Genomic DNA, 23,497 nt, shown 5'->3' with positions numbered 1-23,497 from the left:
GGATTCATCACTTTCTTACTGTTTTCCATTTTAGATGCAATTCAGCAGATGTTAACACCTGTGATAGCCAAAGTATTACCTGGAGGCATTTTCATGTATGAAATATCAGCCCGTTGAGAACTGCGCCAGGTACAAACGATAGCTTCCTGGCCTTGCAGGAGGAATTAAACCACCTTTAAATGCCCAGTGCAATGGCTATTTGTGAGTTTCTCTTCTCCCAAAGAGCATACCAGTACAAAATACTGTCCTTGTGTGTTCTGTACTTGTGCCTATCTCATAAATTTTACTTCTCTAGCTGCTTTAGGGCCAAGCAAAGAAATTGCTATAGCATTTGCATGTCAGAAAAGAAACTGAAAACCAGAAATGCCAGAAAATATAGATTCTTTAGGTTTTTCTTTCTCTCCTCCTTTTTGTACTTGCAGACATCTGCATTTCTAGGCAGTAATGTTGGAAGGATTTTTATTTTATGCTTGCATCGTGTTCCTAGTCACAAACCCAAAGATGGCAAGTAAGACGGGTAAACCAACAAAGATTTTGGAAACTCCTGTCCCTGAAAGCACATGACAATATTAACACCTCCAAGGGGTGCAGACTGTGAGGCCCCCTGTGTTTCTCAGGTAGTGGTTATTTCCAGAATCAAGACGAAGGCTTTGTTCTGCTCCTGTTCGTAACATCCAGTGGGATCATGCCCAGAAGCACATGCAGAGATGGATCTATTATATCTTTTCTTCTTCCTTTGACCACTGAACTGCTGCCCACTGTAGTCTCAGGGAGCAGTCCCTCTGAGATCAAGGGGCAGCTTATCTAGTCAGACGTTTACAGTCTGAGGATAAAATAAAGAAAGCAAAATAGAATGAGAAGTCAGGATGAAAAGGCGAGCCATTGGAGTACAAGGATGAAGAGTACTCTAATTTTTCATTTGAACAAACACACATAGGTATGGTTCTTATTTTCAGTAATGCAGAGGTCATGCTTTTTACCCACTTAGTGTAAGAAGAACTACTACAATAAAAAATAACTTTGCATCAGTGGAAAGACCAAAACACATGAGGAGCTGCAAACAGACAGCAGAAAACTCACGGCACAAAAAGGCTTGCATCTGAGACTCAAGTCTGCTTCCAGTGTTTGGAAATCTCTGTATATTTTAAAATATCTGATAACTAATGCCGTGAAAAAAATTATAGTAATTTTTATTCATATGAAACATGGCATTTAACTCTGATGAGGACTGCTCACCAGAGTAAAGTTATTCATGTAAAATGAGGCCTTACAGCTATTACAGAAAGCTGTTTGTTGTCCCCAAAACACATATTATATGTTGTTAAATTGCTTTATCCAGATAAAGTGGGCAGTGAATCAAATTCTTAAGCTGCAGCTGCTAATCAATATGCTTTAATTGAAGACAACATCCAAATATTGTTTCTCAGAGTTACTTGGGAATTTCAGATGTGTCATTAAGGCCAAAACAGACAAAGATAAACTACCTCATTTCTAATATGTTATATGAGAGCATAAGCAACTTTATGCTCTTTGCTTTATTCTGAAATAAAAGATCCCAGTCAGCAGGTCCTCCATCCTATATACAATAAATTAGAGACGAGGGAAAAAGGTTTGTTTTTCTTAACAGTATAATTATATGGTCCTAAATATTACTCTATAGTCAACCCTCCCACATCAATTTTTGGAGGAAATCTTAGAAAATAGCAGGTTTTGATTTTCTCTGTCTTACCCTATCAGGTAGGATCCCAAAAGGTTACAAAATGAGCTTCCAGTTTGCACCTGCACTTGAAATAGTTTCTCTTCCAATTAAGTATCAGATGTTTGAATTACTTTAATCTTAATGAACTAAATTAAAAATGGGCTCTACAGTGAAGCATCCAGATGCACAGTTCAGGCCAAAGTTGAGAGTTCTGTCCTTCAGATTTTAACCCTTACATGACGTCATGCTCATCTGTAAATGTCTAGGTGTATTTGGTTCCTCTTGTTAATAGATGCAGGAATAGATATTTCCAATATAAAATCATCATCACTTACCCTATATTGAAGGTAGAACTAAAAAAAAGTGAAGATTACAAGTAGTCCCTAATTCATTCTCTCAGTTCAGCTTAAGACTCTTAACCTGAGATGTTATGTCCATTTATGTCTTACTAAACATCTGCAGATTTAGAGGCTTTCAGAGCACTTATTCTAGTGTTTCCAATTTAGGATGATTTTCCACAGGTGCTGCTGCAGGCTTCCTGCCCCCTATAATCTTCCTTGAGTACCAAACTGACCAGCCTACAATAGCAGGGAATGATTCACCAGACAGCTACTCAGAGATTTATTCTTAGCTCAGGCAAGAGCAGGAACAAACAGGCATATACTTTGCAAGTGCATTTGAAAAGTTCACTCTATTTACTAGATATTTATTTTTGCTACAAATCATTTTTAAGCTGCATCCTTAGTAGTAATTGGAATATTAAGAAAATTTCATTACAATTAACTTAGCAGAGGTTTAACTCTTCTACTTATTTTGTGAAGATCGTACTGTTCCTTTTTAAAAACAAACAGCAGCTTTTGTCTCAGAAAGCTGCCCCATTTCCTAAGCCTACTTTCTTATGCATGACCTTTATGAAGATGAGAAAAATACCTATATTAAGAATGCTGACAGTCCTTTAATAATTCAGTGCACAGAAATGCACTGTTCTCCAATATAAAAGCCCTATCTTTACTTAAAGATACTCCATAAAATCTGTATTTTTGCATACCAGCTTAATTCATTTACATGCATATAGATTGCTTCAACCTTTATCTGATGCTCAAATTAAGAAACAAGGACTGTCTCTGTAATACAAGTTGGCAACGGCCAACAGGACTCCTCTCTTCTAGCTGTCTAACACCAATCAGCACTAACCTAAAGATACTGCTGCACGACTGTTGCACAGAGGGCCTGGAAAGTGAGACAAGGCATTCAGCCCGCTTTCTCATGGATCTAGTTTTTCAGTAGCTGCTATCAAATTCATTGAAGCAAGGATTTGACTGATCAGGAAGATAGAATTACTTTTCCTTCCCACAGCTCAAGGTCAGGGTAAAGATAGAGGATGGTTGCTATCAAGCTATTTTTTAATATATTTATTGACTTCATATTATGGCCAAATTTCGAAGTCCCATACATGAAGATTCAAGATGTGGCTAATATATACTCACATACTAACCAGTACAGTTACTGAATCTTAACAGTAGCCACTTGAATAGCCTACCAGACACCTTCCCAAATAAAACCATAATGTGTAGATACCTTGTGTGCAGATAGGAACTTTCAACTAGTGAAGCTGACATATTTCCAAGGAGTAAATACATGTTCACTGCAGAAATGGGCAGCTTAGAGGAACAGGAGAGAGAGGAAAGCCTACTTTTTCACAGTATCATAAGAATTAGAAGTGAGTTTTACAAAACAATAATTCCATACTAAGGCCTCTGGGTCATTCCAAAGATCTGACCTAAGTAGACATTACACTATGCTGAAAACGAATAAGTAGTGCACCAGTATGGTAGCTACTTACATGTTTTCCTGTCTTGGATAGGGGCAAGGGAAAAAAAAGAAAAAAAAAAGAAAAAAGAAAGGCCTTAGAATACAGAAATATAGGCATGTTCCCCACCCCCATAATATAGAGGAACATGTTGTGCTCCAGATGTATTATCACAGCTCTGGCAGCAAAGCCACTTCTTTCTGCCTTCTTCCCCCCCCCCCCCCCCAGGCTAACTGTTGCTGAAGCAAGGTTCTTTTTCACCAATCTGTCCCTTCCCGGCTTTCAAACTTTCCCTCTGCTCTTTCACATCCCTTCATGACTAGGTTGCTTCCACTTGCTGCTTCTTCACAGAAGGAATTAAGATATCCCTTGACTGAGGAGGTTCTATATAGCAAGAGTATCTGTGAGGACATACAGGAGCAGCTTGCAACAGTACCCCCCCCCCCCCGCCCCCCACACACACACTCTTCACTTTGTCAGCACTTAGTAAGGAACATAAAAAGACAGTCCAAAAAAAAAAAATCAATCTATACTTTATAGTTTTACTTCAATGAAATAAAAAAATACATGTCTGCACACTGGATGGAAAAAATGTTTTATGGAAATAGATTTTTGGTGATACAGTTCCTTTGTCCTTTGGTTTTAACAGTCTGAGGAAGTATCTGAGGAAAGGATAGTTAAGTAACTAATCCAGCTAGATTGTTTTAGTTTATCACACAGCAGCTTTTGAAGTTCATTATATACTACTATACACTATAAACTACGTGGCATTTTTCCCTGTATCTATTACTGTTTTAGTATTTTATTTCAATGACTGTCAGTGACAGTCCATTCATATTTCCACTCGGAATATACTTCTCAGGTCTTTTTTCTTTCAAGTCACTTAATTTTGGAATGACTATAGCTAATTAATTACAAAACAAACAAAAATCAGAACTGCTTAACACTTGACTGTTAGTTAGTAAATAACTTTCAGTCCTGGCCACTATGCAGTATCATCTCAAAAAAAAAAAAATCTAGAACTATTTTAACAAAATACATTGTGAATGCATTTTACAATAAATAAACATTATCAAGAAACACATAATAGCTAAATATTTTGCTCTGTAAGGCACATCACCAGTACAAATCTGGCTTATAGTTCAGTTGTGTCTGAAAATTCAGGAGTTGTTACACAAAGAGCAGCTAGCCGCCCAAGTTAAAGCGTATTAGATTGCTATAGAAAGAAATCTTGGGAATTTTTAACCTTGCTTCACAATCTCTGAACACAATAAACATTATGTATACTTCCAGTGGTGCCAAAGCCTCTTTAAAATACAACTCTGCCCATCCTTGTCAGGGCAAGTCTCTGCTCTCTCTACATTTTATCATTCATATAACATTTAACATTCTTCAGCTGAGCCTTCATTATACCAGTACCACCAATTATGCAAGAATCATGTGTTCCCCAGGTGAATAACGTGGATTGTTAGATAGTAACCAGCCTTTCTGTAACAGAACTACAGGGGATTAACCTCTGAAACACCTGCTCATAATTACACAGTGAGGAGAGAAGAACCATATAGTTCCACCGTTTGCATATTTAAATGCAACACAACACGAGGCATGGGAGAATCCACGTACCTGTCCCTTACAATACCTCTCTTATGACTCCCTGAATGCAGAAGCATTCATTTACTAGTGTGCTCACTAACAGCCGGACAGGAACACGATTGTTAGAGAGCTAAGGCACTGCTGGAGTTTCTTGGCCTTGAAATTAGATAAGAACACTTCATCCCCTCTTCCTTCAAAAAGCAGCATATGAGAGCAGCAAACCGCCTCCAGGGCCAGAGCACCGAGAAAAGCTGAGAAATAGCTCTGAGAAGCAGAAAAGCCGTCTCACGGAGGCGGCTGGGGGAAGGCACAGAGCAGCTGCGCTGGCCCCGGGAGAGCACCTTCGAGTCCATTCACCACAGGATCGCGAAAGGGGTGGTTATCGCTATTCCCGTTAAGGCAATCACACATCCCATGATCTCAGGGTCTGGTCCTGGCGCCGCTGGTGCACGGCAGCACGCGGCATCTCCATCTCACGGCGGGCCTCAGTCCTCCAGCTCAGCGTCGTCAGCGCTGCGGTCCCGCGCTGCCAGGCCCCCCGCGGCGCCGGGTCGCGGCCCGGGAGACCTGCCCTGACGCGTCTCCCCGTCGCCCGCGAGGCGGGGCGAGCCGAGCCGAGGCGGCTGCTGGCCGCCGGGGCGCGCCGCGGGTGCGCGGGTCAGCCCGGGGTGCCCGCGGCGCGGCTCCGCGGCAGCGGCCAGCGCTCCCGGGCTACTCGCCCCCCGCGGCGGCGGCGGCGGCGCCGGGGCCGCTGCCCTCGAAGACCTCGGGGCCGTCAGCCAGCAGCGAGGCGCGCACCTTGCGCCGCTCCTTGAAGCGGCCCGAGTGGGAGACGCGGAGGCCGCGGCGGCCGCCGCTGCCGCCCGCACCCTTGGGCTCGGCGCTGCCGGCGGGTGGCGGCTGGCTCTCCCGGGCGCTGGGGCTGGGCGGCGCGGGCGGCTCGGCGGGCGGCGGCGCTGCCTCCTGCGGCTTCTTCTTGCCGGTCAGCGCCTTCCACCAGGGCGCCGCGGAGCCGCCTTTCGCGGCCGCGGCGCGGTCCGCCATCTCGGCGCGCCGGGCACCGCCGCGGCTCCTGCGGGGGGAGAGGGGACACGGTGAGCGCCGGGCGCCCCGCGGCGGCGCGACACCCTGCCGCGGCCCCGGGGGGGCTCCAGCGGGGCCCGCGCGAGCCGCCCGCCGAGGGGAGCAGAGCGGAGCGGGGCCGGCCGCTTCCTCCGCCGCGCGGCGGGCAGGCGAAGCGCGGCACTGACCTCCGGCCGCACCGCGAGCGCGCTCCTTCCCTCACAGGCGAGCGCGGCCGCTCCTCGCCACCCTGTCGCGAGGCGGCTCTGCAGCGCGGCGGCAGGTGGCGGCCGGAGCCGCGGCTCGCCCCGCGCCCCATTGGCCCGCCGGGCGGCCCCGCGCCCCGCCCCGCGCCTCGCCCCGCGCCCCATTGGCTGCGCCGGCAGGTGTGGGCGGGGCGGCAGCCGTTGGCCGTTGGCCGTTGGCCGTTAGCCAGGCGCCGGCGGGGAGGCGGCAGCGGTGCGCTGCTCGCGGCCGGGGCGGCTCTCTGCCGCCTGCCCGGCCCTGCTGGCGCCGGGCGGAGAGGGAGGCTCGGGCTCCGCTGCAAAGGGGGCAGCGGGCGGTGGGGGAGCAGCCCCCCGGGGAGGGAGAGAGGGAGGGACGGGGTCAACATTTGTTGTTGGCAGCACAGATGAAAAGTATCCCAGAGAAAAGACGGGAAGGAGGAGAGAGCCTTATAGGTTAGTTCAAGTAAGGCAAAGCTAAGTTTATAACCAAATGCAGGGGTACAAACAATACGTGCAGTGTTGTCATTGTCCACGGCTGTAACAAGAACCCACATGAAGTCATTTTGTGTGTATTTTGTGTGTGCACATGATAGACAGCACGTGATAGGTAACACTGAAGAAAATGGTCTTTAACTGGCAATCTTTAAAAAACAAATGTAGCTGACATAACGGCAATGACACCTAGAAAGAGAGCAGAGCTCTTCTCAGTGTTCCCAGCAATATTCTACAGTACACCTGATTCTTTAGATTGTTAAGCACTAAGTCTGACCTCACATACAACTGAGCAGTCGGCTCTTAGTTTAGAAGAAAGCTTGCAGCACTGATACCTATTGACACAAGTGGACTTTGGGAGCATTTTAGCATTCAGCATTAAAATCAGTTCTTGAAATGCTTAGATCTTGAACTCTAAATATTACTTTAATTAGAAACAAGTGACCCATGCTTACAGTAAAAGACCATTTGAAGAATTGGTTCCTATCCACACCAGGCCACCTACTCTGAAGAAGCCAGCAATAACTTCTTAAACTTTAGATTTACAAGAGCTAGTAGGACCTCAAATTTTAAACTTTACTATAACTATAGTGATGGACTGCAACACTTTAGTAAAATGGAAGAATATTTTCGATGTTGATAGCAAGCTGCTTCTTAAATGTTTACTGTGAAGCTGCCTCATCCTATATGAAATGCAGCACTTCACGTTTCTGGCTATGTCTATACAGCCAAAAAAAGTAAACCTGGGGAGTGACTTTGAATGCTACATGGTAATTGGCCCTATTGTTAGTGGAGATTCCCTGACATGATTTTGGTCTTTGTCAATTAGCAGCCAACATCTAGCCATGGTTTGGAGGCTGTAAAAACACAAGATTATTCCTCCTAGGCAGAATAGGCAAAGCTACACCAGTTTATCTCTCTCCATAGTCTTTAGGCATTATTGCAACAGGTTTTTGCCCCCTCAGGCGCTTTAGATATCACTACTGCTTATATTACAGTCTAGGACATGCATCACAGCATCTCAGCCTTAGGGTACAAAAATGACCAGTTTGATGGGCTGAAGCACAGCCTTCATGTTAGTTCAGACACTGGACAATTTTTGGAGGGAAGTGCTCTGGAAAAAAAAAATCTAAAATGCCACTGGTGACAACAGTGGTGTGTAAAGTAGTATGTAATGTGGCTATGGCAAGTCTGTGGTGCTTGGCATGGAAGAAGTCCCTGGCCCCGTTAACTGAGTGATACAGATGTAGTCCTAACTTTCCCATTTCTGCCTGCAACACTACCCAAGACAATATCCTTACATAAACCGTAACATTGGTTCTATGAAGGGAAGTAGCCCTATAGTGGAACATAAGGCTTGTATTAGTGCTCGTGCTTGTCCTAACTCACCGGTAACTTCAGATTCATGAATAAATTTGGCTCAGAACACAGCAGATTCTGAAACTTCACCCTAACAATAGCCATGCCTATAATCAAGGCCCAGAACTTGATCAAAAGAGATGATAAAGCACTGAAGCCTTTCAATGCAGTGTAAGAGTATAAGGTGCTACTACATACTAGCACTGACTCTGATTCTGTAGACCCTGCAGCAGCCTGCCTTAAACACAGCTTCTCAAACTTTCAGTTTCTGAGCACCTACCAGCCCCTACCTTGTATCCAATGAACTAATCTCCATGGCAGAAGAAAACAGAAGAGTGTCAGTCCCTAAAAGCAACAGCCTTTTTCTTATGTCTGTATACCAAGCAGCAAACTCAATTCTTCGAAGCTCTGAGTCTTGAATTGTAAACCTCATCTTATTTCTCACCCTCATAATATCTGGAGATGAAAGTAAAGACCTATTCCTACAATAGAATAAAAAAAAAAGACATTTATGACTGCTGATACCAGTATCCTTCCTAGCTCTGCAGGTCTTGCAAAAATTTCAGTTCACTCAGATTTAGAATCCTTTACCCAGACAATAATCGTACTCCTGACCACACTTAAAAACAGATAGAGTTGATCATTATTGGTACCAGTGCACTGCAGTTCTTGCAGCTGCAGTAACAACTCAGTGCTTTAGGCTGTAGATTTCTGAAGTCTAATCCTAACTATGAGATGTGTACCTACAGCAACAGCAAAAAGAAGTCTCGTAAATCCCTGGCCTTTATTGACGCCAGGCTTTATTCTTAATACTGATGGCCCTGCAGCATCTAGTATATTCAGTAACAATACAACTTCCTCAATATTTGGATTCCTAACCTAACCCTGACTATTACTATGTTTTAAACATGGGGCATATGCTGACAACAATATATATGAATGTCAGCATCCTTTCTGATGTTCTTGGGCAGCAGCATGTGGTAACATCATGCATGTTGGACCATGCACGTGCACACCTTGTAGCAGAACAGGTAACAAGGCATTTTCAAATACTGGCTTCAGTCCCTTGCCATTTATGTGGGCCTTCAGCAGCCAGTTGCCATCTGTTCTTCAGGATCCATAGTTCCAAACCCTAAAGCTAAGCCTAACTGTCATTCTAACCTTCATCTTAGTGATAACAGGTGTCTCATACTTCTGAGAAAAGAAGGAATACTTTGACCTCCCTCTTAGCTCCAGCCTTCTTCCCATATCATCAGGCCCTGCAGAATCCTGCAATAATGCAACTTCCCAGCTTTCAGTAATAAGGTTGGTTCCTGACACATTAGATTTCCAAGCTCTATTGTAAACTGAACCCTACCAGTATCTCTGCTTATAACCAGTTGCTCATCTCTATGGTAGAATACAAAGCACTGGCCTCTCTTGACATGAACTTTCTTCCTAACTGCAGCAATAAACCTGGTCCTTCAGTCTTTGGACTCCCAAATCCTGGTTCTCAGTGTAACATCAGTGTAATTATAACCAAAAGACCATGCCTTCAAGTGAAAGAGAGTATTAGGTGTGGTCCCCTAGTAAGGCTCATTGACTTGCTATTCCTGCAGGCCCTAGAGCATTCATCAATTATCTTATTTCTTCAAAGTGCAGATTTTAAAATCTTAACCATAATCTTTACTCAAGAAATTCATCTCTACAGTTTAAAGAATGTAGGATGCATTGACTCCCTCCCTCTTCTTATCTCAATGGGCCCTATAGTCTCTTCCTTACCTTTAGTTAGCTGTAGGGGATATAGCAATATAATCCTGCTTTGATAATCCAGTTTGATGGCATTCTTCCCAGTATATAGGTCTTTGTGAATTACATTCCTCATCAGAGTTTTCATCAATTCCTGTTTATCAGCAGTGGGATCTATGGGCAGCAGGATCTTCTTTCTCCCTTTTCTGCAGACCTTCAGTCTGTGTTTATCAATGAAGAATTAAGAAAGGCGCCAGAGAGGCTTCTACCACATGTGCCTATGATACAGGTTGGTAGAGTACGACATCCAGGGGAAATGCCTTAGCTACTCCAGCTGCTGCCATTTTGGGGAATTTGAACAGCTTGAGAAGTGCCCACTTGAGAATGCACTTCTGCGAGGCCTTCCTCCCAGCCCCACCTCCTCTTCTGCTCCTTTTCTGACAGCAGGGTAACACCTCCATCCTGCCAGGCTCTACTGCCAGCTCCAGCCATCAGCAGAACCAGGGAAGCAGGCAGCTTTTCTCCTATTGGTAAGATATGGGATGGATCTGGGGGGATGTGCTACTGGCAGCAGCTAGCAGGTACACCAGCAGTAGTTGTCTCTCTTCATCTTGCAGTAGGAGAGAGAAGGAGAGAGCAGCAGCATAACTGGGTTAGAAAAACGCACTCCTTCCAGACATGCGAGTCCAGGCAGAGCCCTATGCAAACACAGCTGGTCATGTCAGTGTCTCACTTGATCTACATTGTGCTATGTGTTTACTGTAAAAGGAACGATGCAATTGCTTCACATCCTCTTCAAACTCTTCTCTGTACCTACATTCCTTTGTACCTCTTCATGCAGTGTGACTTTAAGCCTCCTTTTAGTCCAGATGTTTATTACCACAGGCCCTCCACTAGTGAAGTCTCACTACAGAGCTTAGTAAGACCAGAGTCCTGCCCAGTATTATACCATGATCACCCTTCCCTTCTCTATCCTAAATTTGGCACTAACGCACAGCTTGGGTCTTTCCTCAGGTGTCTGTTTCAGGTGTTTATCCTTGTTCAGGATCTCTTCTAAACCCAATATAGATTCTTTCTGAGAGCCCAGGTAAAGTTCAAGTGATGTGGGAGCTCACAGACTATAGAATGTATAGGAAACTGTTCTCTTGCTTATCACTAAAATGAATGTGGCACCAATTCAGCCAGCTTTGTGTTCTGTTACACCAGTCCTGTAGCTTAAAATGACATCAGAGAAATCACTCACAGAGAAGTGGAGTAAACAGCAAGACTCTCTCCTCTGCAATCATTTTAAAAATGTTTTCCTAAGGAAACAGAATATATGCACTTACACTCCTTTTCTGTTTTCTTTCTGCAAATTCTTCTCTCTCCCCAGTCCTTGATGTTTGAATCCTTTGTCAAATTTTAATGATATTTAACAGCAGGAGAGAGATAATTAAGTTTCATGACAACTGGTGTCTTGGTAGAGGAGCCTCAAGTCAAAGTCCCAGGTGAGGAAAGCCTTTAACAGTTCCTTGGTCAGTTTTGCCTACCAGCTGCCTCTTCAGTATACACATACTTTGGAGCCAGACACAGCATATGCTGTCTCTTTTCCAGCTTGGCAATTATAGGATATGCAGCAAGGGGCTAAGGAAGGGCCTAGAGGAACTGAGATAAGATGAACTGTGGGCATGAGGGAAACAGCACAGCTAGGATTTGCCATGTGTGGGATACAGTCTGTAGAAAACCTGACTATGCTGTTTTTCATAGAACATTTTTTTTCATATAAATTCATATAGTTGCAACATACAGTTCAAACTATTTATATCTGCTAGCAAAAAACCTTACAAAGACTATCGGCAAAGAAAGGATTTCAGCTGTTTCATAGCACTCATAAAAGTTATTACCTTACAAATCATTATCTTATGTAATGTTTTATTAAATATGGCTAAGACACTTTTGTTTTATGATAGGGAAGTCCTATGACCCTGGCAGCCCTGAGGATCAGCTGTAATGGGGTACAGAATAGCACCTGCATACCAGAAGATGGGGCTAGCTGAATGGTAGATGTAAAGCACGTGTGGATGCCTGCAGTGCAGTACAACTGCTGAGTTTGCAGCAGACCAGTAAAGACATTCTCAAGTACCTGGAGAGGAACAAGGTTAAGGCCTAATAGTCAGCTGCAGTCAAATGGGCTCAAGCACAGTCAAGTGCAGAGATTTCACCTAGTTCCAGTGTCACTTCAGGTGAAAGGACCTGTAGGGGAAGTTATAGAAGCTATAGCAGAACCTCCTGGAACATCTTTTGAATGTCCCTTTCTACTTTGTAGCAGTGCCTAGAGAGAGATAAGACATAGTATTCTGCCGAATGCTTTGAAGGAAGGAGAAGGAGCTGGTGTAATGCTGTCACACACAACATTTTCCTGTGTACTGGTTTGTAGGCTTGCATTAAAGATATATATGCTTTGCCTTTTACATTAGCAGACAGTCTGTTTTACAGACAAAGCTCCACGATCAGATCACAGCTGCTCATACCGAGCTGCAGCCGTGACAGCTAAAGTCAGTCTGTCACTGGAGATGACATGCGTGCAGCACAAGGCAGTGCTAAGGAGATGTGGAGGGGATAAGATCCTTCCACTTCCACAGTGAGAATGCCCACTCTCTGTTGGTTACCTGAGACAAATACTGACAATTCATTTGATATTTGCGTTTTAAGATGCAGAATCATACTCTTTTCTCTGTCGAGTAGATTAGAAACTTCCACCCTCCAAAGACACTTTATTATTTTGTACAGTCATTTAACTCTTGGGATGGGAGATATGTTAAAGGCCCCAGACTGTGAGATACGTCAAAGGTACTAATTTGCTAACAAAGAGAGAAACAGATGCACAGTGGCATAGATTTATTTGTCTCTCTGCAAAATCAAAAATGGTACTCGAGTACAGTTCCTGTCTTAAAAAAACAACAAATTACTGAAAATGAAGAAAATCATTGTCAGTCGTATGTCTGCATTCAAGGAAGTGTAAAATTGGTATGATAGCTTCGTGTCTTCAAAAGTATAGAACTCACTGGATTGATATTTTGAGTCTTTGCTTTCTTGAAATTTTACACAGAGGTGGTTCAGAATGATCTCAGTACAGAAGTGTATTTATAGACTTGATTGTGGTAGTATGAACATCTAAGTACCATTTTGGAACTGACATTCAGTAAAACTATTTTAAGTTTTCCAAGTAGGAAACTTTCCAGCAATGTCAGGACAGTAGTTAGCAATTGATTTTCTTTTGGCAGTTTGCCATGTGGTCAAAGTGACAGACACCAGAACTCTTTAACACATTTAATGGGATTTTCCTTCCATTTACACTATCATAAATTACAAAGCATATTTCACTTCACAAAATAAAACCATTTCCAGATCATTTTTATGACAGTATTAAGTAGTACATAACCTATCACAAATAGTCCTGTACAGTTCATGAGGATCTATAGAAGTATTGGGTACTGAGACTATTTAGCATTTGCTCTGCAATCCGGGTTAATCTATCTAGCCCTTAGTTATTTCTCTAGAAGACAAAAAATTTACAGTAATAACCTCCACCTCCCTTCATTATCATAGTTACACATATTTTTCAATTTGAATAGAAACAACTGCTCCCTGAAATAATTCAGGAAACTGCATCACTGAGTTACCAAGCATATGATTCAAACGATCAAGATAAGGGATTAATACTTTTTTTGTATTGAAAATTGAGTTTGGTAGTAAAGTATGCTGATTTGCTATGCTTGCAGAAACATCTCATGCTTAGAAACCGTTTTAACATTAGGAATAAGTTGCAGTTAGACTATGAACTCTGTAGATCAATGTTTGCAAAGGGAGAAACATATTAAAATTTGGTAATAATTAAATTTACCAACTCCCACATTTCTTACACATTCTTGTTTTTTCAAAACAAACCATCAGGAAACACATTCAAGAGAAATACCTACATTTTCAGCAGATTTACTGTACGTTTATAAATACAGAAACATGACAAAACATAGCTTGATTTTTACAGAAAAACCAAATCCTTCATAATTAACCCCCAAAAGTGCTAACTTTTCAACAAGGCCAGAAAATATCCAGTGTCCCAGCATCACTTAACTTACATATTACTGTAATCCAAGAAAAATCTGGCATGTGAAACTGATACTACCACCAGGACTTATGAAAAATTCCCAATACTATATTTGACATGGGATTAAAAAAAAGACAAAAAAGAGAAAATACTATATGTTTTCAGAAATATCAAATGGCTAAAAGTATACTATACAATCTTAGAATGCCAGTGCCTAAAATATAAAGAAAGAAATGTAAAGAAAGTTGGAATACACACAAGAAAAGAATTCTCCTTTAAAACATTTGCAATGAAAGAGGTATATCAGGATAATACTGCATTAGTGGTAATTGTTTTCAATATATCATAGCAAAAATGCAGGAGAGAATTATGTGGAAAATAATCAATGCACCGCATTGGTTTATAGTTCGCTAAAATAAAATGCCATTCTTTCAGCTAGGTAAAGTAAAAATATCTTTATAATATAGGTTCTGTTTCACAATTGACATATATAATTATGTCTTATGGAGAGGGAAAATGTATAGCTGTATACAAGTAACACTGATTAAGTACCTTTTTGCTTCTCTAGCCATATTAAAATATGTTTTGTGTTTCTTAATAAGTTAACAATAAAATTGTTTGCAACTTCTCAAAACAAATATACATCTGAGGCAAGGCAAAAGATACAAGGTAAGAGGATTTTTTCTGACCTTTTTTTCCCTTCTACAAAGACGCATATGTCTATGAGACATAGGCTTTCCCAAGCATTTTGGCATCTATCTGCAACTTTGCAGAAACTGAAGTGCAGCCAAGGAACTTTTATTTTTTAAAAATTGTAAAGAAACGTATTTTCCTTTCAAACTAATTGTTTCAAAATAAATGGCTATGAAGTTATGTCTCTATTGGTCTAAAAGAGAACATCTTCATTTTCTATTAAAATTTGCACAATTAACTTCTGGTACCGCATGTCATTCAGAGTAGCAAGGGTACTGTCTTCTGGAGGTCTCATTAAAGTAGGCCCAAACACTATTCCCAGGTTTTCAGCATTCATAAAATTCTCCTTTTCATGCAAAGTAACCCTAAAATAGGAAAAAAAAAAAAAAAAAAAAAAAAAAAAAGGCAAGTAGTCATTTAGTTACCAAAAGAATATATTGTATCTTTATTCTGTGGGTCTGCTTCATATCAAATATTGCTAGATAATGACATTTTTTTCAGTAACAATTTTTACTTACCCTCAACATAGTAACCATTTCCACAGCAATACAATGCAGTTATGGTGGGGCCGTATATTCCAGTACCTTTAAACACCCTTCCTGCAACTCTTGGCCACGTGGCTAACATTTAAGGTATAAGAATTAGAGGCAACTGCTTTTCTGAAGAGCATAATCACAGTTTAAATGATGATGCATGGAACATTCCCCCACCCTGCAGTAACATAGTTCTGTGCCATGTTGGACTCAGTGTGCATCACACTGAATATGAACCTGTAATTTCTTTTGACTATCCATGATCCCCCATGCTCCCAGATAAGGAAAATCAGCCTTCAGGGAACCTGTACATGAATTTTGGATTTGCTGTTTATCTTGGGATGACAGCTGAGTTATTCTGGCTACTCCTGTACTTCAGGAGCAGGCTGAAACCTGGAGCAATCTGGAAACTCAGTTAGCTGCATATGGTTTCTTGTCTCTAGGAGTCTGTATCCAGCAAGAAGTCAGACTGCTACAAATGCTGTCTATCCTTGACAGAGAACAGAGGTACTTCTAGGAAGGATCCCAGGCTGTTTTCTTCCTCTGACATGGGTCTTACAATGTAATACAAGGATAGACGGGCTCCAAGCCTGCAGCAAATACAGACTGCCAGGGATTGTCCAAGCTGCAGAGAAGTGGGCCCTTAGGCCTACTGGAAAATGCAAGGTGTGCGCAAGGTTTTTGTCCAAATAGTACAGCTGGGTCACACTGGTGTTGTCCCAGCAGTCCTTTGGTATTTGAGTTCCATCTTAAGACTGTTTTTGTACTGCAATACAGAGACAGAGCCACAATCACTTAGTAGGTCATGGTCCCCCATGGACCAGACACTTGCTGTTACTAAGTAGAGCACAGGTGAATTTTGACATCTTCTCCCAGCACAGCTCCTCTGCCACAGTGCAGCCACTGTATTGCAGCCAGCTTTTGGGGAAATAGCTAGGATTGCCTCTGGCCATAGCAATTCTCAACTGGATAGCAGTAGGCAGTGGATTTCCTCATGCCATCAGGAGAACAGAAACAGACTGAAACCAAATGAGATAATCTGGTCTTCCTGTGTTTGCAAGGTCCAAGTAAGACTAAATTTCACCTCTCTTGTTAGCTCTCTTCAAAGAATAGCTCTGTTCAAGGAGAAGCCCAGAAAAACACAGTTCTTGCTTGTTTTCAAGAGGACAGAAAACTGCTAATGCCCTACCTCATCATTTTCCAGCACATGCATGCTAGCTGGTGCTTTGCAGGGAGAAAAGGCAAATGTAGGCTCTGCCTAGCCCCTGCCACTACTGTGCAAGTAGATGAGTAACTTGTCTGCTTTCCTTCTGTATCCGCATGCAGCAGAGATGCAGCTATGCAATGACCTGTGTCTTACTATCATGTACTTCGCCACATAGGAAACTGCTCTTACATTTCCTCCAATTTTGACTAAAAAAGTTGTCAGAAAGAACATTCCTATTTGACTGCAGAATACTGCTCTGCAAGTTAAACAGCAAACAATTAACCAATTGACTGACAAGCACATTTTTTATTACTGATACTATCCTCTGTCAGATTTTCTTGACTGTTCCAAAATGGGAGGAGTGGCTGATACACCAGAGGGCTGTGCTGCCATTCAGAGAGACCTGACAGGCTGGAGAGTTGGGTGGAAAGGAGCCTCAAGAAGTTCGACAAGGGCAAGTGCAGAGTCCTGCACCTAGGGAGGAAGAACTCCCTGCACCAGTACTGGCTGGGGGCTGACCTGCTGGAAAGCACCTCTGTGGAGAAGGATCTGGGAGAGCTGGTGGACAACAAGTTTACCATGAGCCAGCAAAGTGCCCTTGTGGCCAAAAAGGCAATGGTATCCTGGGGTACATTAGGAAGAGTGTTGCCAGCAGGTCAAGGGAGGTGATCCTGCCCCTCTACTCAGCCCTGGTGAGGCCTCATCTTGAGTACTGTGTCCAGTTCTGGGCTCCCCAGTACAAGAGAGACAGGGAGCTACTGGAGAGAGTCCAGCGTAGGGCTACGAAGATGATTAGGGGACTGGAACATCCATCCTATGAGGAACGGCTGTGAGAGCTGGGCCTCTTTAGCCTGTGGAAGAGAAGACTGAGGGGGGATCTTATCAATATCTTAAGGGAGGGTGCAAAGAGGATGAGGCCTGACTCCTTTTAGTGATGCCCAGCAACAGGACGAGAGGCAATGGGCACAAACTGAACCAAAGGAAGTTCTGCCTGAATATGAGGAAGAACTTCTTTCCTGTGAGAGTGACGGAGCACTGGACAGGTTGCCCAGAGAAGTTGTGGCATCTCCTTCTGTGGAGATATTCAAAACCTGCCTGGATGCAACCCTGTCTAACACGCTCTAGGTGACCTTGCTTGAGCAGGCGGGTTGGACTAGATGATCTCCAGAGATCCCTTCCAACCTCAACCATTCTGTAATTCTGAAATTTCTACAGAGTCCAAAAAAAGCTCCTGCATGCCAGGTAATGTCTCATCAAAAGAAAAAATTACTCAGTGTAATGACCTGAGCCAATTCAAAATGAGAAGTCTCTACATAATGAGAACTTGATTAAGCATGAAATGCATTTCACAGAAGCTCTCTAATGCAGTTTTATGTGAGTTAAAGTCTTTTTTTCAGGGTGGTATTAATAATGCATATCTGTCTCAAAAACAGAAAATAATCCATTTGCACCCAAGTAGTTACAAGTAGAGGTACAGCTAAGGATGATCAAAGATGTGCTGTGACGAAGATGAACAGTTTTCTTTCTCCCTAACCCTCTTTTTTGTTGTTTCCAAGTATCCCATAAACTTTAATGAGAGAAAAGGCTCATATCTCAGGCAATATATTCTTAAATGAATGGTTGCTTTAAAATGACAGTGTCAATCTTTACTCAGCTTTAATATTCCAAAACTTACAAGCAAGACTTTAGGGGGCATCTAGGTGCCCAAAACTGCAAAGTGGTGTTATCATGATTCTGAAAAACATTTTAGCTTCAAATTAGTGTGTGAAGCATCTTACCCCTCTTTGGTGCACTTCATAATTTGCCTTGGCATCTAGCTAAAAGCTTTGAAAATATGGCACTAGATTCCCAAGTCACTTTCAAAATAGAATTTAAGCACTTTTGCAAATTCCATATTCCTTATGACTAAAGAAGTTTTGGAAAGTGAATAAGGCAGAGTGTGTTTAAAACTGAAAGAAATATGAAGTAACTGTTAAGTGTCTGTATAGCTTTTTATTAGCAGTATAAAAATAGGCCCTGTTTGATTTTTGGCTTAACTGTGATGTGAGCAAACAACTAGTAAGAGGCAGTTCTTTCCTTTTAGGGTTATAGTTCAGGAGGACAAATCAGGAGTTAAGGGGAGTCAGAAGCAAAGCATGATCAAACAACTTGCCACTGCACATCTAACATATCCCTAAAGTAACTATGATTCTGGTATTTTTTTCAGATATTATCTACCTTGGAGAGACATGACAAATCTGAATTAACTCTTCAAAGGCTTGCAGTGATTTGCTGACAGAAGGAGCTACGCTGCATATGTGCATCGTTTATACGCATTTACACAAACACAGCTTGTCTTTTTATTTGTAACATAATTGCTTTAGTGGCTGTGCCCTAATGGAGGCTTTATCAGTATTTTCTGCAGTATCTCTCTTTCAAGGCAGAAAATTTGTAAGCTTTCCAAGTATTATCCTGCATGCCAATTAACTCACTTTTTGAGATGAATCATTAGGTATCTAAGCGTCTCATAGTGAGCAGCAGGGAGTAACATCAACACTTCATGAATTGCTTCTAGTCGTTCATCAGGATTGGAGATTTCTATAAGACACAAACAATTAATGTTAATACGGGTTTACATTTGTAAATAGGCAATAATTCAGGAAGCTAAGTTATTATTATGGAGTCATTTCAAAGCTATTGACTGTGTTTGTAGAGGTAAATATTAAACTCACAAATAAGGTGACTATTAGCAACCTTTGCAGTCTCAGAAAATGATCTTACAAAGAAATTACCCACAAAGACCACCCAATTGTCTATCAATATGATCAGTGTATCTATCTACAGGTTGGTGTTTCTACAGTAGCAGAGCTTCATAACTGCTTCATAATACTCTGTCTGGAACTGACTCTTTAAAAACTTAGATGAGATTACCTACCATAGCCTTCAAAAAGAGATGGGAGTGTGAGCATATACTTCAGAGACTTTGCTTGAATATACTGAGTTATACTAAAGTTTTGCTAGAGACACTGAAAGGACATAACATCTTGCAAATAAAAATGTCTGAGCATATTTAAATACGAGGTATCAGTTATTTGAGATCATCGATGGTCATTTAAGACTGCTTGGCAATCTCTCTGAAAATCTGAGTAAGATTTACATGTATTTTACAAGAAAAATATAGATTCATAGGCTGTGAACTGAGTAAGAGTTGTATTTGTTGTATGACTTTTCAAAAAAAAGGCACCAAGTGTCTGAATTAGAAGATTAAAAATCTTTATGTTCTGCTTTTAAAAGGTTGGTGGATTGACATGATAGGAATTGCTTTCTTTAAGCGTGTCATTTATAAGACTGGTGACAAGCAAGAACAATTTCTCTGTCGCAAGAGGAACACAGGAGTGCAAGAGAAAGGCAGCCCTGGTTGCCAGGGGAATGCAAGGTCGGCTAAGCCAAAGGGAAGGTGAGCCAGCACAGTCACACACAACGCTGTTCCTGTTGCTTATCGCCGTGCCGTGTGCCATTTCAAAAGCTCTAAGGACACGTTTTAAAGAAGAAAGCATGCTACTTCTTAGTGATCTCAGATCTTTGAAATCTTTGCTGATAATCTCATTTTGATGCAATTCTGTCTGGTGAGTTTTCATTAGTGACTATCACTATGTGGAAAGCTGTGCCCTGGAGGGCAGAATTTGAGGTAAATCTCATCTCTTGCTCTCTCTGCCAACACCATGTTATAAGCAAAGCAATGAACGCTGCTGCCCTTCCCCCCCCCCCCCGACACCGTGCACCCATGGGGGTCAGTGCATGCTGCTTCCTATCTGAACATGCGTTGGACGCTGTAGGACCTAGTGAACGGGGGCTGCACACGAAGCGTGGGGCAGGCGTGCTTTGTGGGGTGCCTCGCTGCTCTGATCCGTGCCTGACTGCACGTGGAGCCCTGCGGGAGAACGGGGCAGCCCCGGTGCGCAGGCTACGGGAGGCAGAGGGAACGCTGTGCCCCGGCGGGGCAAGGCGAAGCACTCACCAGGCCCGAGCGCTGACAGATCGTGCAGGCTCGTACGCCTCTGGCAGCCGGCCCGGCGGCGGTCATGCCGGCCCCAGCGCCCTGCCGGGGCCACATTCAGCCCTTGCAGTGGCATTAGACATTCCACCTCTCCGCGCAGAATTTGGGTAGTTTAGAACAAAAGAGCAAACGCTTCCATTTAAAGACCCAGCCCAGGGCAAGGTGTAGCTTCGCTGACTGATATCGAAACTACACTTTCTGAAAGTAATGAGTTATTTTTACACTATACATTTATTCGTGTCTTTTTACCTGCTGCATCAACAGTCAGGCAAGTTTAATGTGAGCAAAGCACACCGCAGCGAAGCAATGAACAGAACAATGTCCTGGTTTCCCGTTTGCTGGCTTTCTCATTAATGTAAGCATCTTTATGGAAGGGAAATGTAATTAAAGAACAGTACAAATTGCTATGCAGTACTTACTTGCTGCCTCTATGAACTTGGAATAGGTGTCATAGGTGATCACAGGAATCGGTAAGTCTCTGAAGTATAGCTTCAGGGCTCCAGCAATAATGTTTATGTCTGGATAGATACTGGCAGAAATATCGGCCTTGTCACCATCTAGAAGAGGAGAAAGAAATCTTTTTGAAAACAGTCTAATTCTCACTGACAAAAGGCTAGGCTTCTAATTCAGATTTACTGTGTCCAGTCTGACAAGCAAAAACAACCTGAAAGCATTCAGAAAGCTTAAGTGAGAATATATTGCTGAGAACTCTTCCATATATGAATGAGGAATGGTAATTTCCTTATTATTTAGTAAATAATTTATTTGCTCACATCTTTTGGATAAATTGGTGATTACATCAACAATATCTACAGTGTGCCATCTCATATATGATGAATTGGCATTGAATGAAAAAGTCATGTTGAATAATGTATTTGCTGAATGTGGCACATTTATTAGATGCTGAAAATAATAAACTATTTATACCTTGCTTTGATGTTGTATTTTTTATCCACAGATCTCAAGATGCAAAGGAGTATGAATCACTTTATTTTGACTTGGGAAACACGCACAGAGAAATGGCATCACTTTCCAACATCCCTCAGGAGACCAGAAGCAAAATTCAGAGTAGACACCAGCTCTTGTAAGTCCTGCACCAGTCTGTTTATGCTGATTAGTCCCAAGACCTTTTTGTTATGTGGATGTTCCTCTAATGTCTTCTTATTTTAATTACTTGTTTACAGTAAAGATTTGAATTTAAACAGAAGAGCTATGGCATTTAGCTTACAAACTATTCTGAAATGCGGATCACAATTTCAGTTAAATGTATATGGATAGCTGCAATGGATGAATGGCTAAATAAATTAATTATGCAACCAAAATGACATATATTTTGTTTGCCATATATTGTAATACAGTAAGTCTTTATACAGCATTTTTAATCATGAGTTTGAAATTTATGTTGATGCTAATAAGTTCCTGGCTTGCAAGAAGTGAAATTAGAAGAACTACCAACAAGGCTGAACTAAAATGATTTTTCACGTTTAAATGACTATTTTTCGTCTATCTTGTACGTTGACATCTGCATTTTTTTCTCCAGTTTCAGGAATTCTGATGTCCTCCCCAGCTCTAAGAGTCCCCCCTCTGGGCCTCCCCCTTTACAGTCTGCTACTGGAAAGACAAGAGAGGGCTCTGGTCAAGCAGAGACTGGGGCTGCCTGGGTTTAACCCCCAGCATTGTGTCAGACCTCTTTGAGACCAGTTATACCCCTTAGCTCCTATTCCTCACTTGTGAAGTGAAGGGAGCAGAACTCCCCTCACAGGAGATAGTGAAGATAAAGACATTAAAAACTTAGGACAATATGATAATTGAGTCACACAAAGTTAGGCCTGCTGAAGCAATGGAAATGTGTTTGCTTGTATGTGCCAGGAGGTACAAGCATGAACTTGGCCTGCTACCACCGAGGTGCTGACATGCTGTAAGTTCATGCGCCTTGCTTGTCTCCCAATAACTACTGCTTGTAGACATGCCCTGATAGAGACAGATGAGTGGGTGTGCTTGATGCACTGCTTCTAAGATGATGATAAAGGCTTCACAGCAGAGTAAAACAGTTCACAGTGATTGTAGACATTTTACACAAACCTATGGCATTAATCTTGACAGGCTATGTCCTGTCCAATGTATGCACATAATTCTCATTACGACTAATAGCCCTACATGTTCTCATCAAGGGGAGATTATATGCTTAAGTGTTTAAAACAAGCAGTCTTTCTTGATGCAGCTGAGCAGTTTGAATACATCCATCAGCATTTAATTTAATACAGCATCAATAACCCCTAGGAGAATGTTTACACTGCCTCGATCTTTTGTTTAATCCACACGTTCCAGGCTTGGTAGCATTAGTGTTATAAAGCGTTGTGTAGAGAGCTCTATTTAATTGATGGACACTGAGCACTCAAAATGCTCCACTGAAAACAGATACTTTCAAGGAGACAGCAGCTGCATCAGAACAGATATAGTAAAGGAGAAGGTTGCATCTATTATCCAGGTCACCGGCACACTAAATGGAAGTGTTATTTATTTAGTACTTTTACAAAGCAGCACAGCACGCTTCCTCAAAGGGCACTTAAGCTACAGGAAACATACATACTTCAAACATACCTCTTATTTATCTGTTTGCTTACTGCAGGAAAAATGCATTAATTCCTGAGTCAAAGATTTTTCTCCTCACTTCAGAGACAAATATAGATCCACTGGAAACACCCTGACAATATTTTTACAGTGAGCATAAGGACATGTCTATTACAGTATTTCTATACTTCTGCAGCAGGTATGTGGCGGAAGGTGGGTTTTTCCTTTGGCAGATTTTGGATTGTCTTTTCTTTCTTTGAATTTCAGCCAACAAAGGCCCTTTGTCATGCTACACTTATTTCTTGTCCTCCCCAAATTCCTAGATTTCTGTTTTGTTTAAATGCACCAAGAACTCAGAGCACTAAGAAGGAAAAATTAAGTCATTGAAGGTAAAGTCATG

At 42.2% G+C, this 23,497-nt stretch overlaps 2 protein-coding genes across 2 annotated transcripts in view; both read right to left on the bottom strand.

Moving 5' to 3' along the window:
* Window positions 1–5,813: 5,813 nt before the first annotated feature.
* PRR15 (proline rich 15) lies at window positions 5,814–6,146 on the bottom strand. The gene has a single exon (XM_062567616.1). The coding sequence runs from the start codon at window positions 6,144–6,146 to the stop codon at window positions 5,814–5,816; it is 333 nt and encodes a 110-aa protein (XP_062423600.1).
* A 7,118-nt stretch (window positions 6,147–13,264) lies between these two features.
* CHN2 (chimerin 2) overlaps window positions 13,265–23,497 on the bottom strand; it is a 163,629-nt gene continuing 153,396 nt past the window's right edge. The window contains exons 11-13 of the mRNA XM_062569262.1: window positions 20,946–21,083; window positions 18,962–19,067; window positions 13,265–15,115 (exon numbers count right to left, since the gene is read on the bottom strand). Of these exons, the coding sequence (XP_062425246.1) occupies window positions 14,944–15,115; window positions 18,962–19,067; window positions 20,946–21,083 (416 nt within the window). The 3' untranslated portion in view covers window positions 13,265–14,943. The remainder of the gene's footprint in view (window positions 15,116–18,961; window positions 19,068–20,945; window positions 21,084–23,497) is intronic.

This window comes from Rhea pennata, chromosome 2 (assembly GCF_028389875.1).
Source record: "Rhea pennata isolate bPtePen1 chromosome 2, bPtePen1.pri, whole genome shotgun sequence".
Lineage (NCBI taxonomy): Eukaryota > Metazoa > Chordata > Aves > Rheiformes > Rheidae > Rhea > Rhea pennata.
The sequence above is the reverse complement of the archived record's forward strand: the minus strand, read 5'-3'. Positions and strand labels throughout refer to the sequence as shown.

Excerpts from the sequence above, each read along its gene's own strand:
- PRR15 (XM_062567616.1), bottom strand. The coding sequence starts at position 6,146 with ATGGCGGACCGCGCCGCGGCCGCGAAAGGCGGCTCCGCGGCGCCCTGG.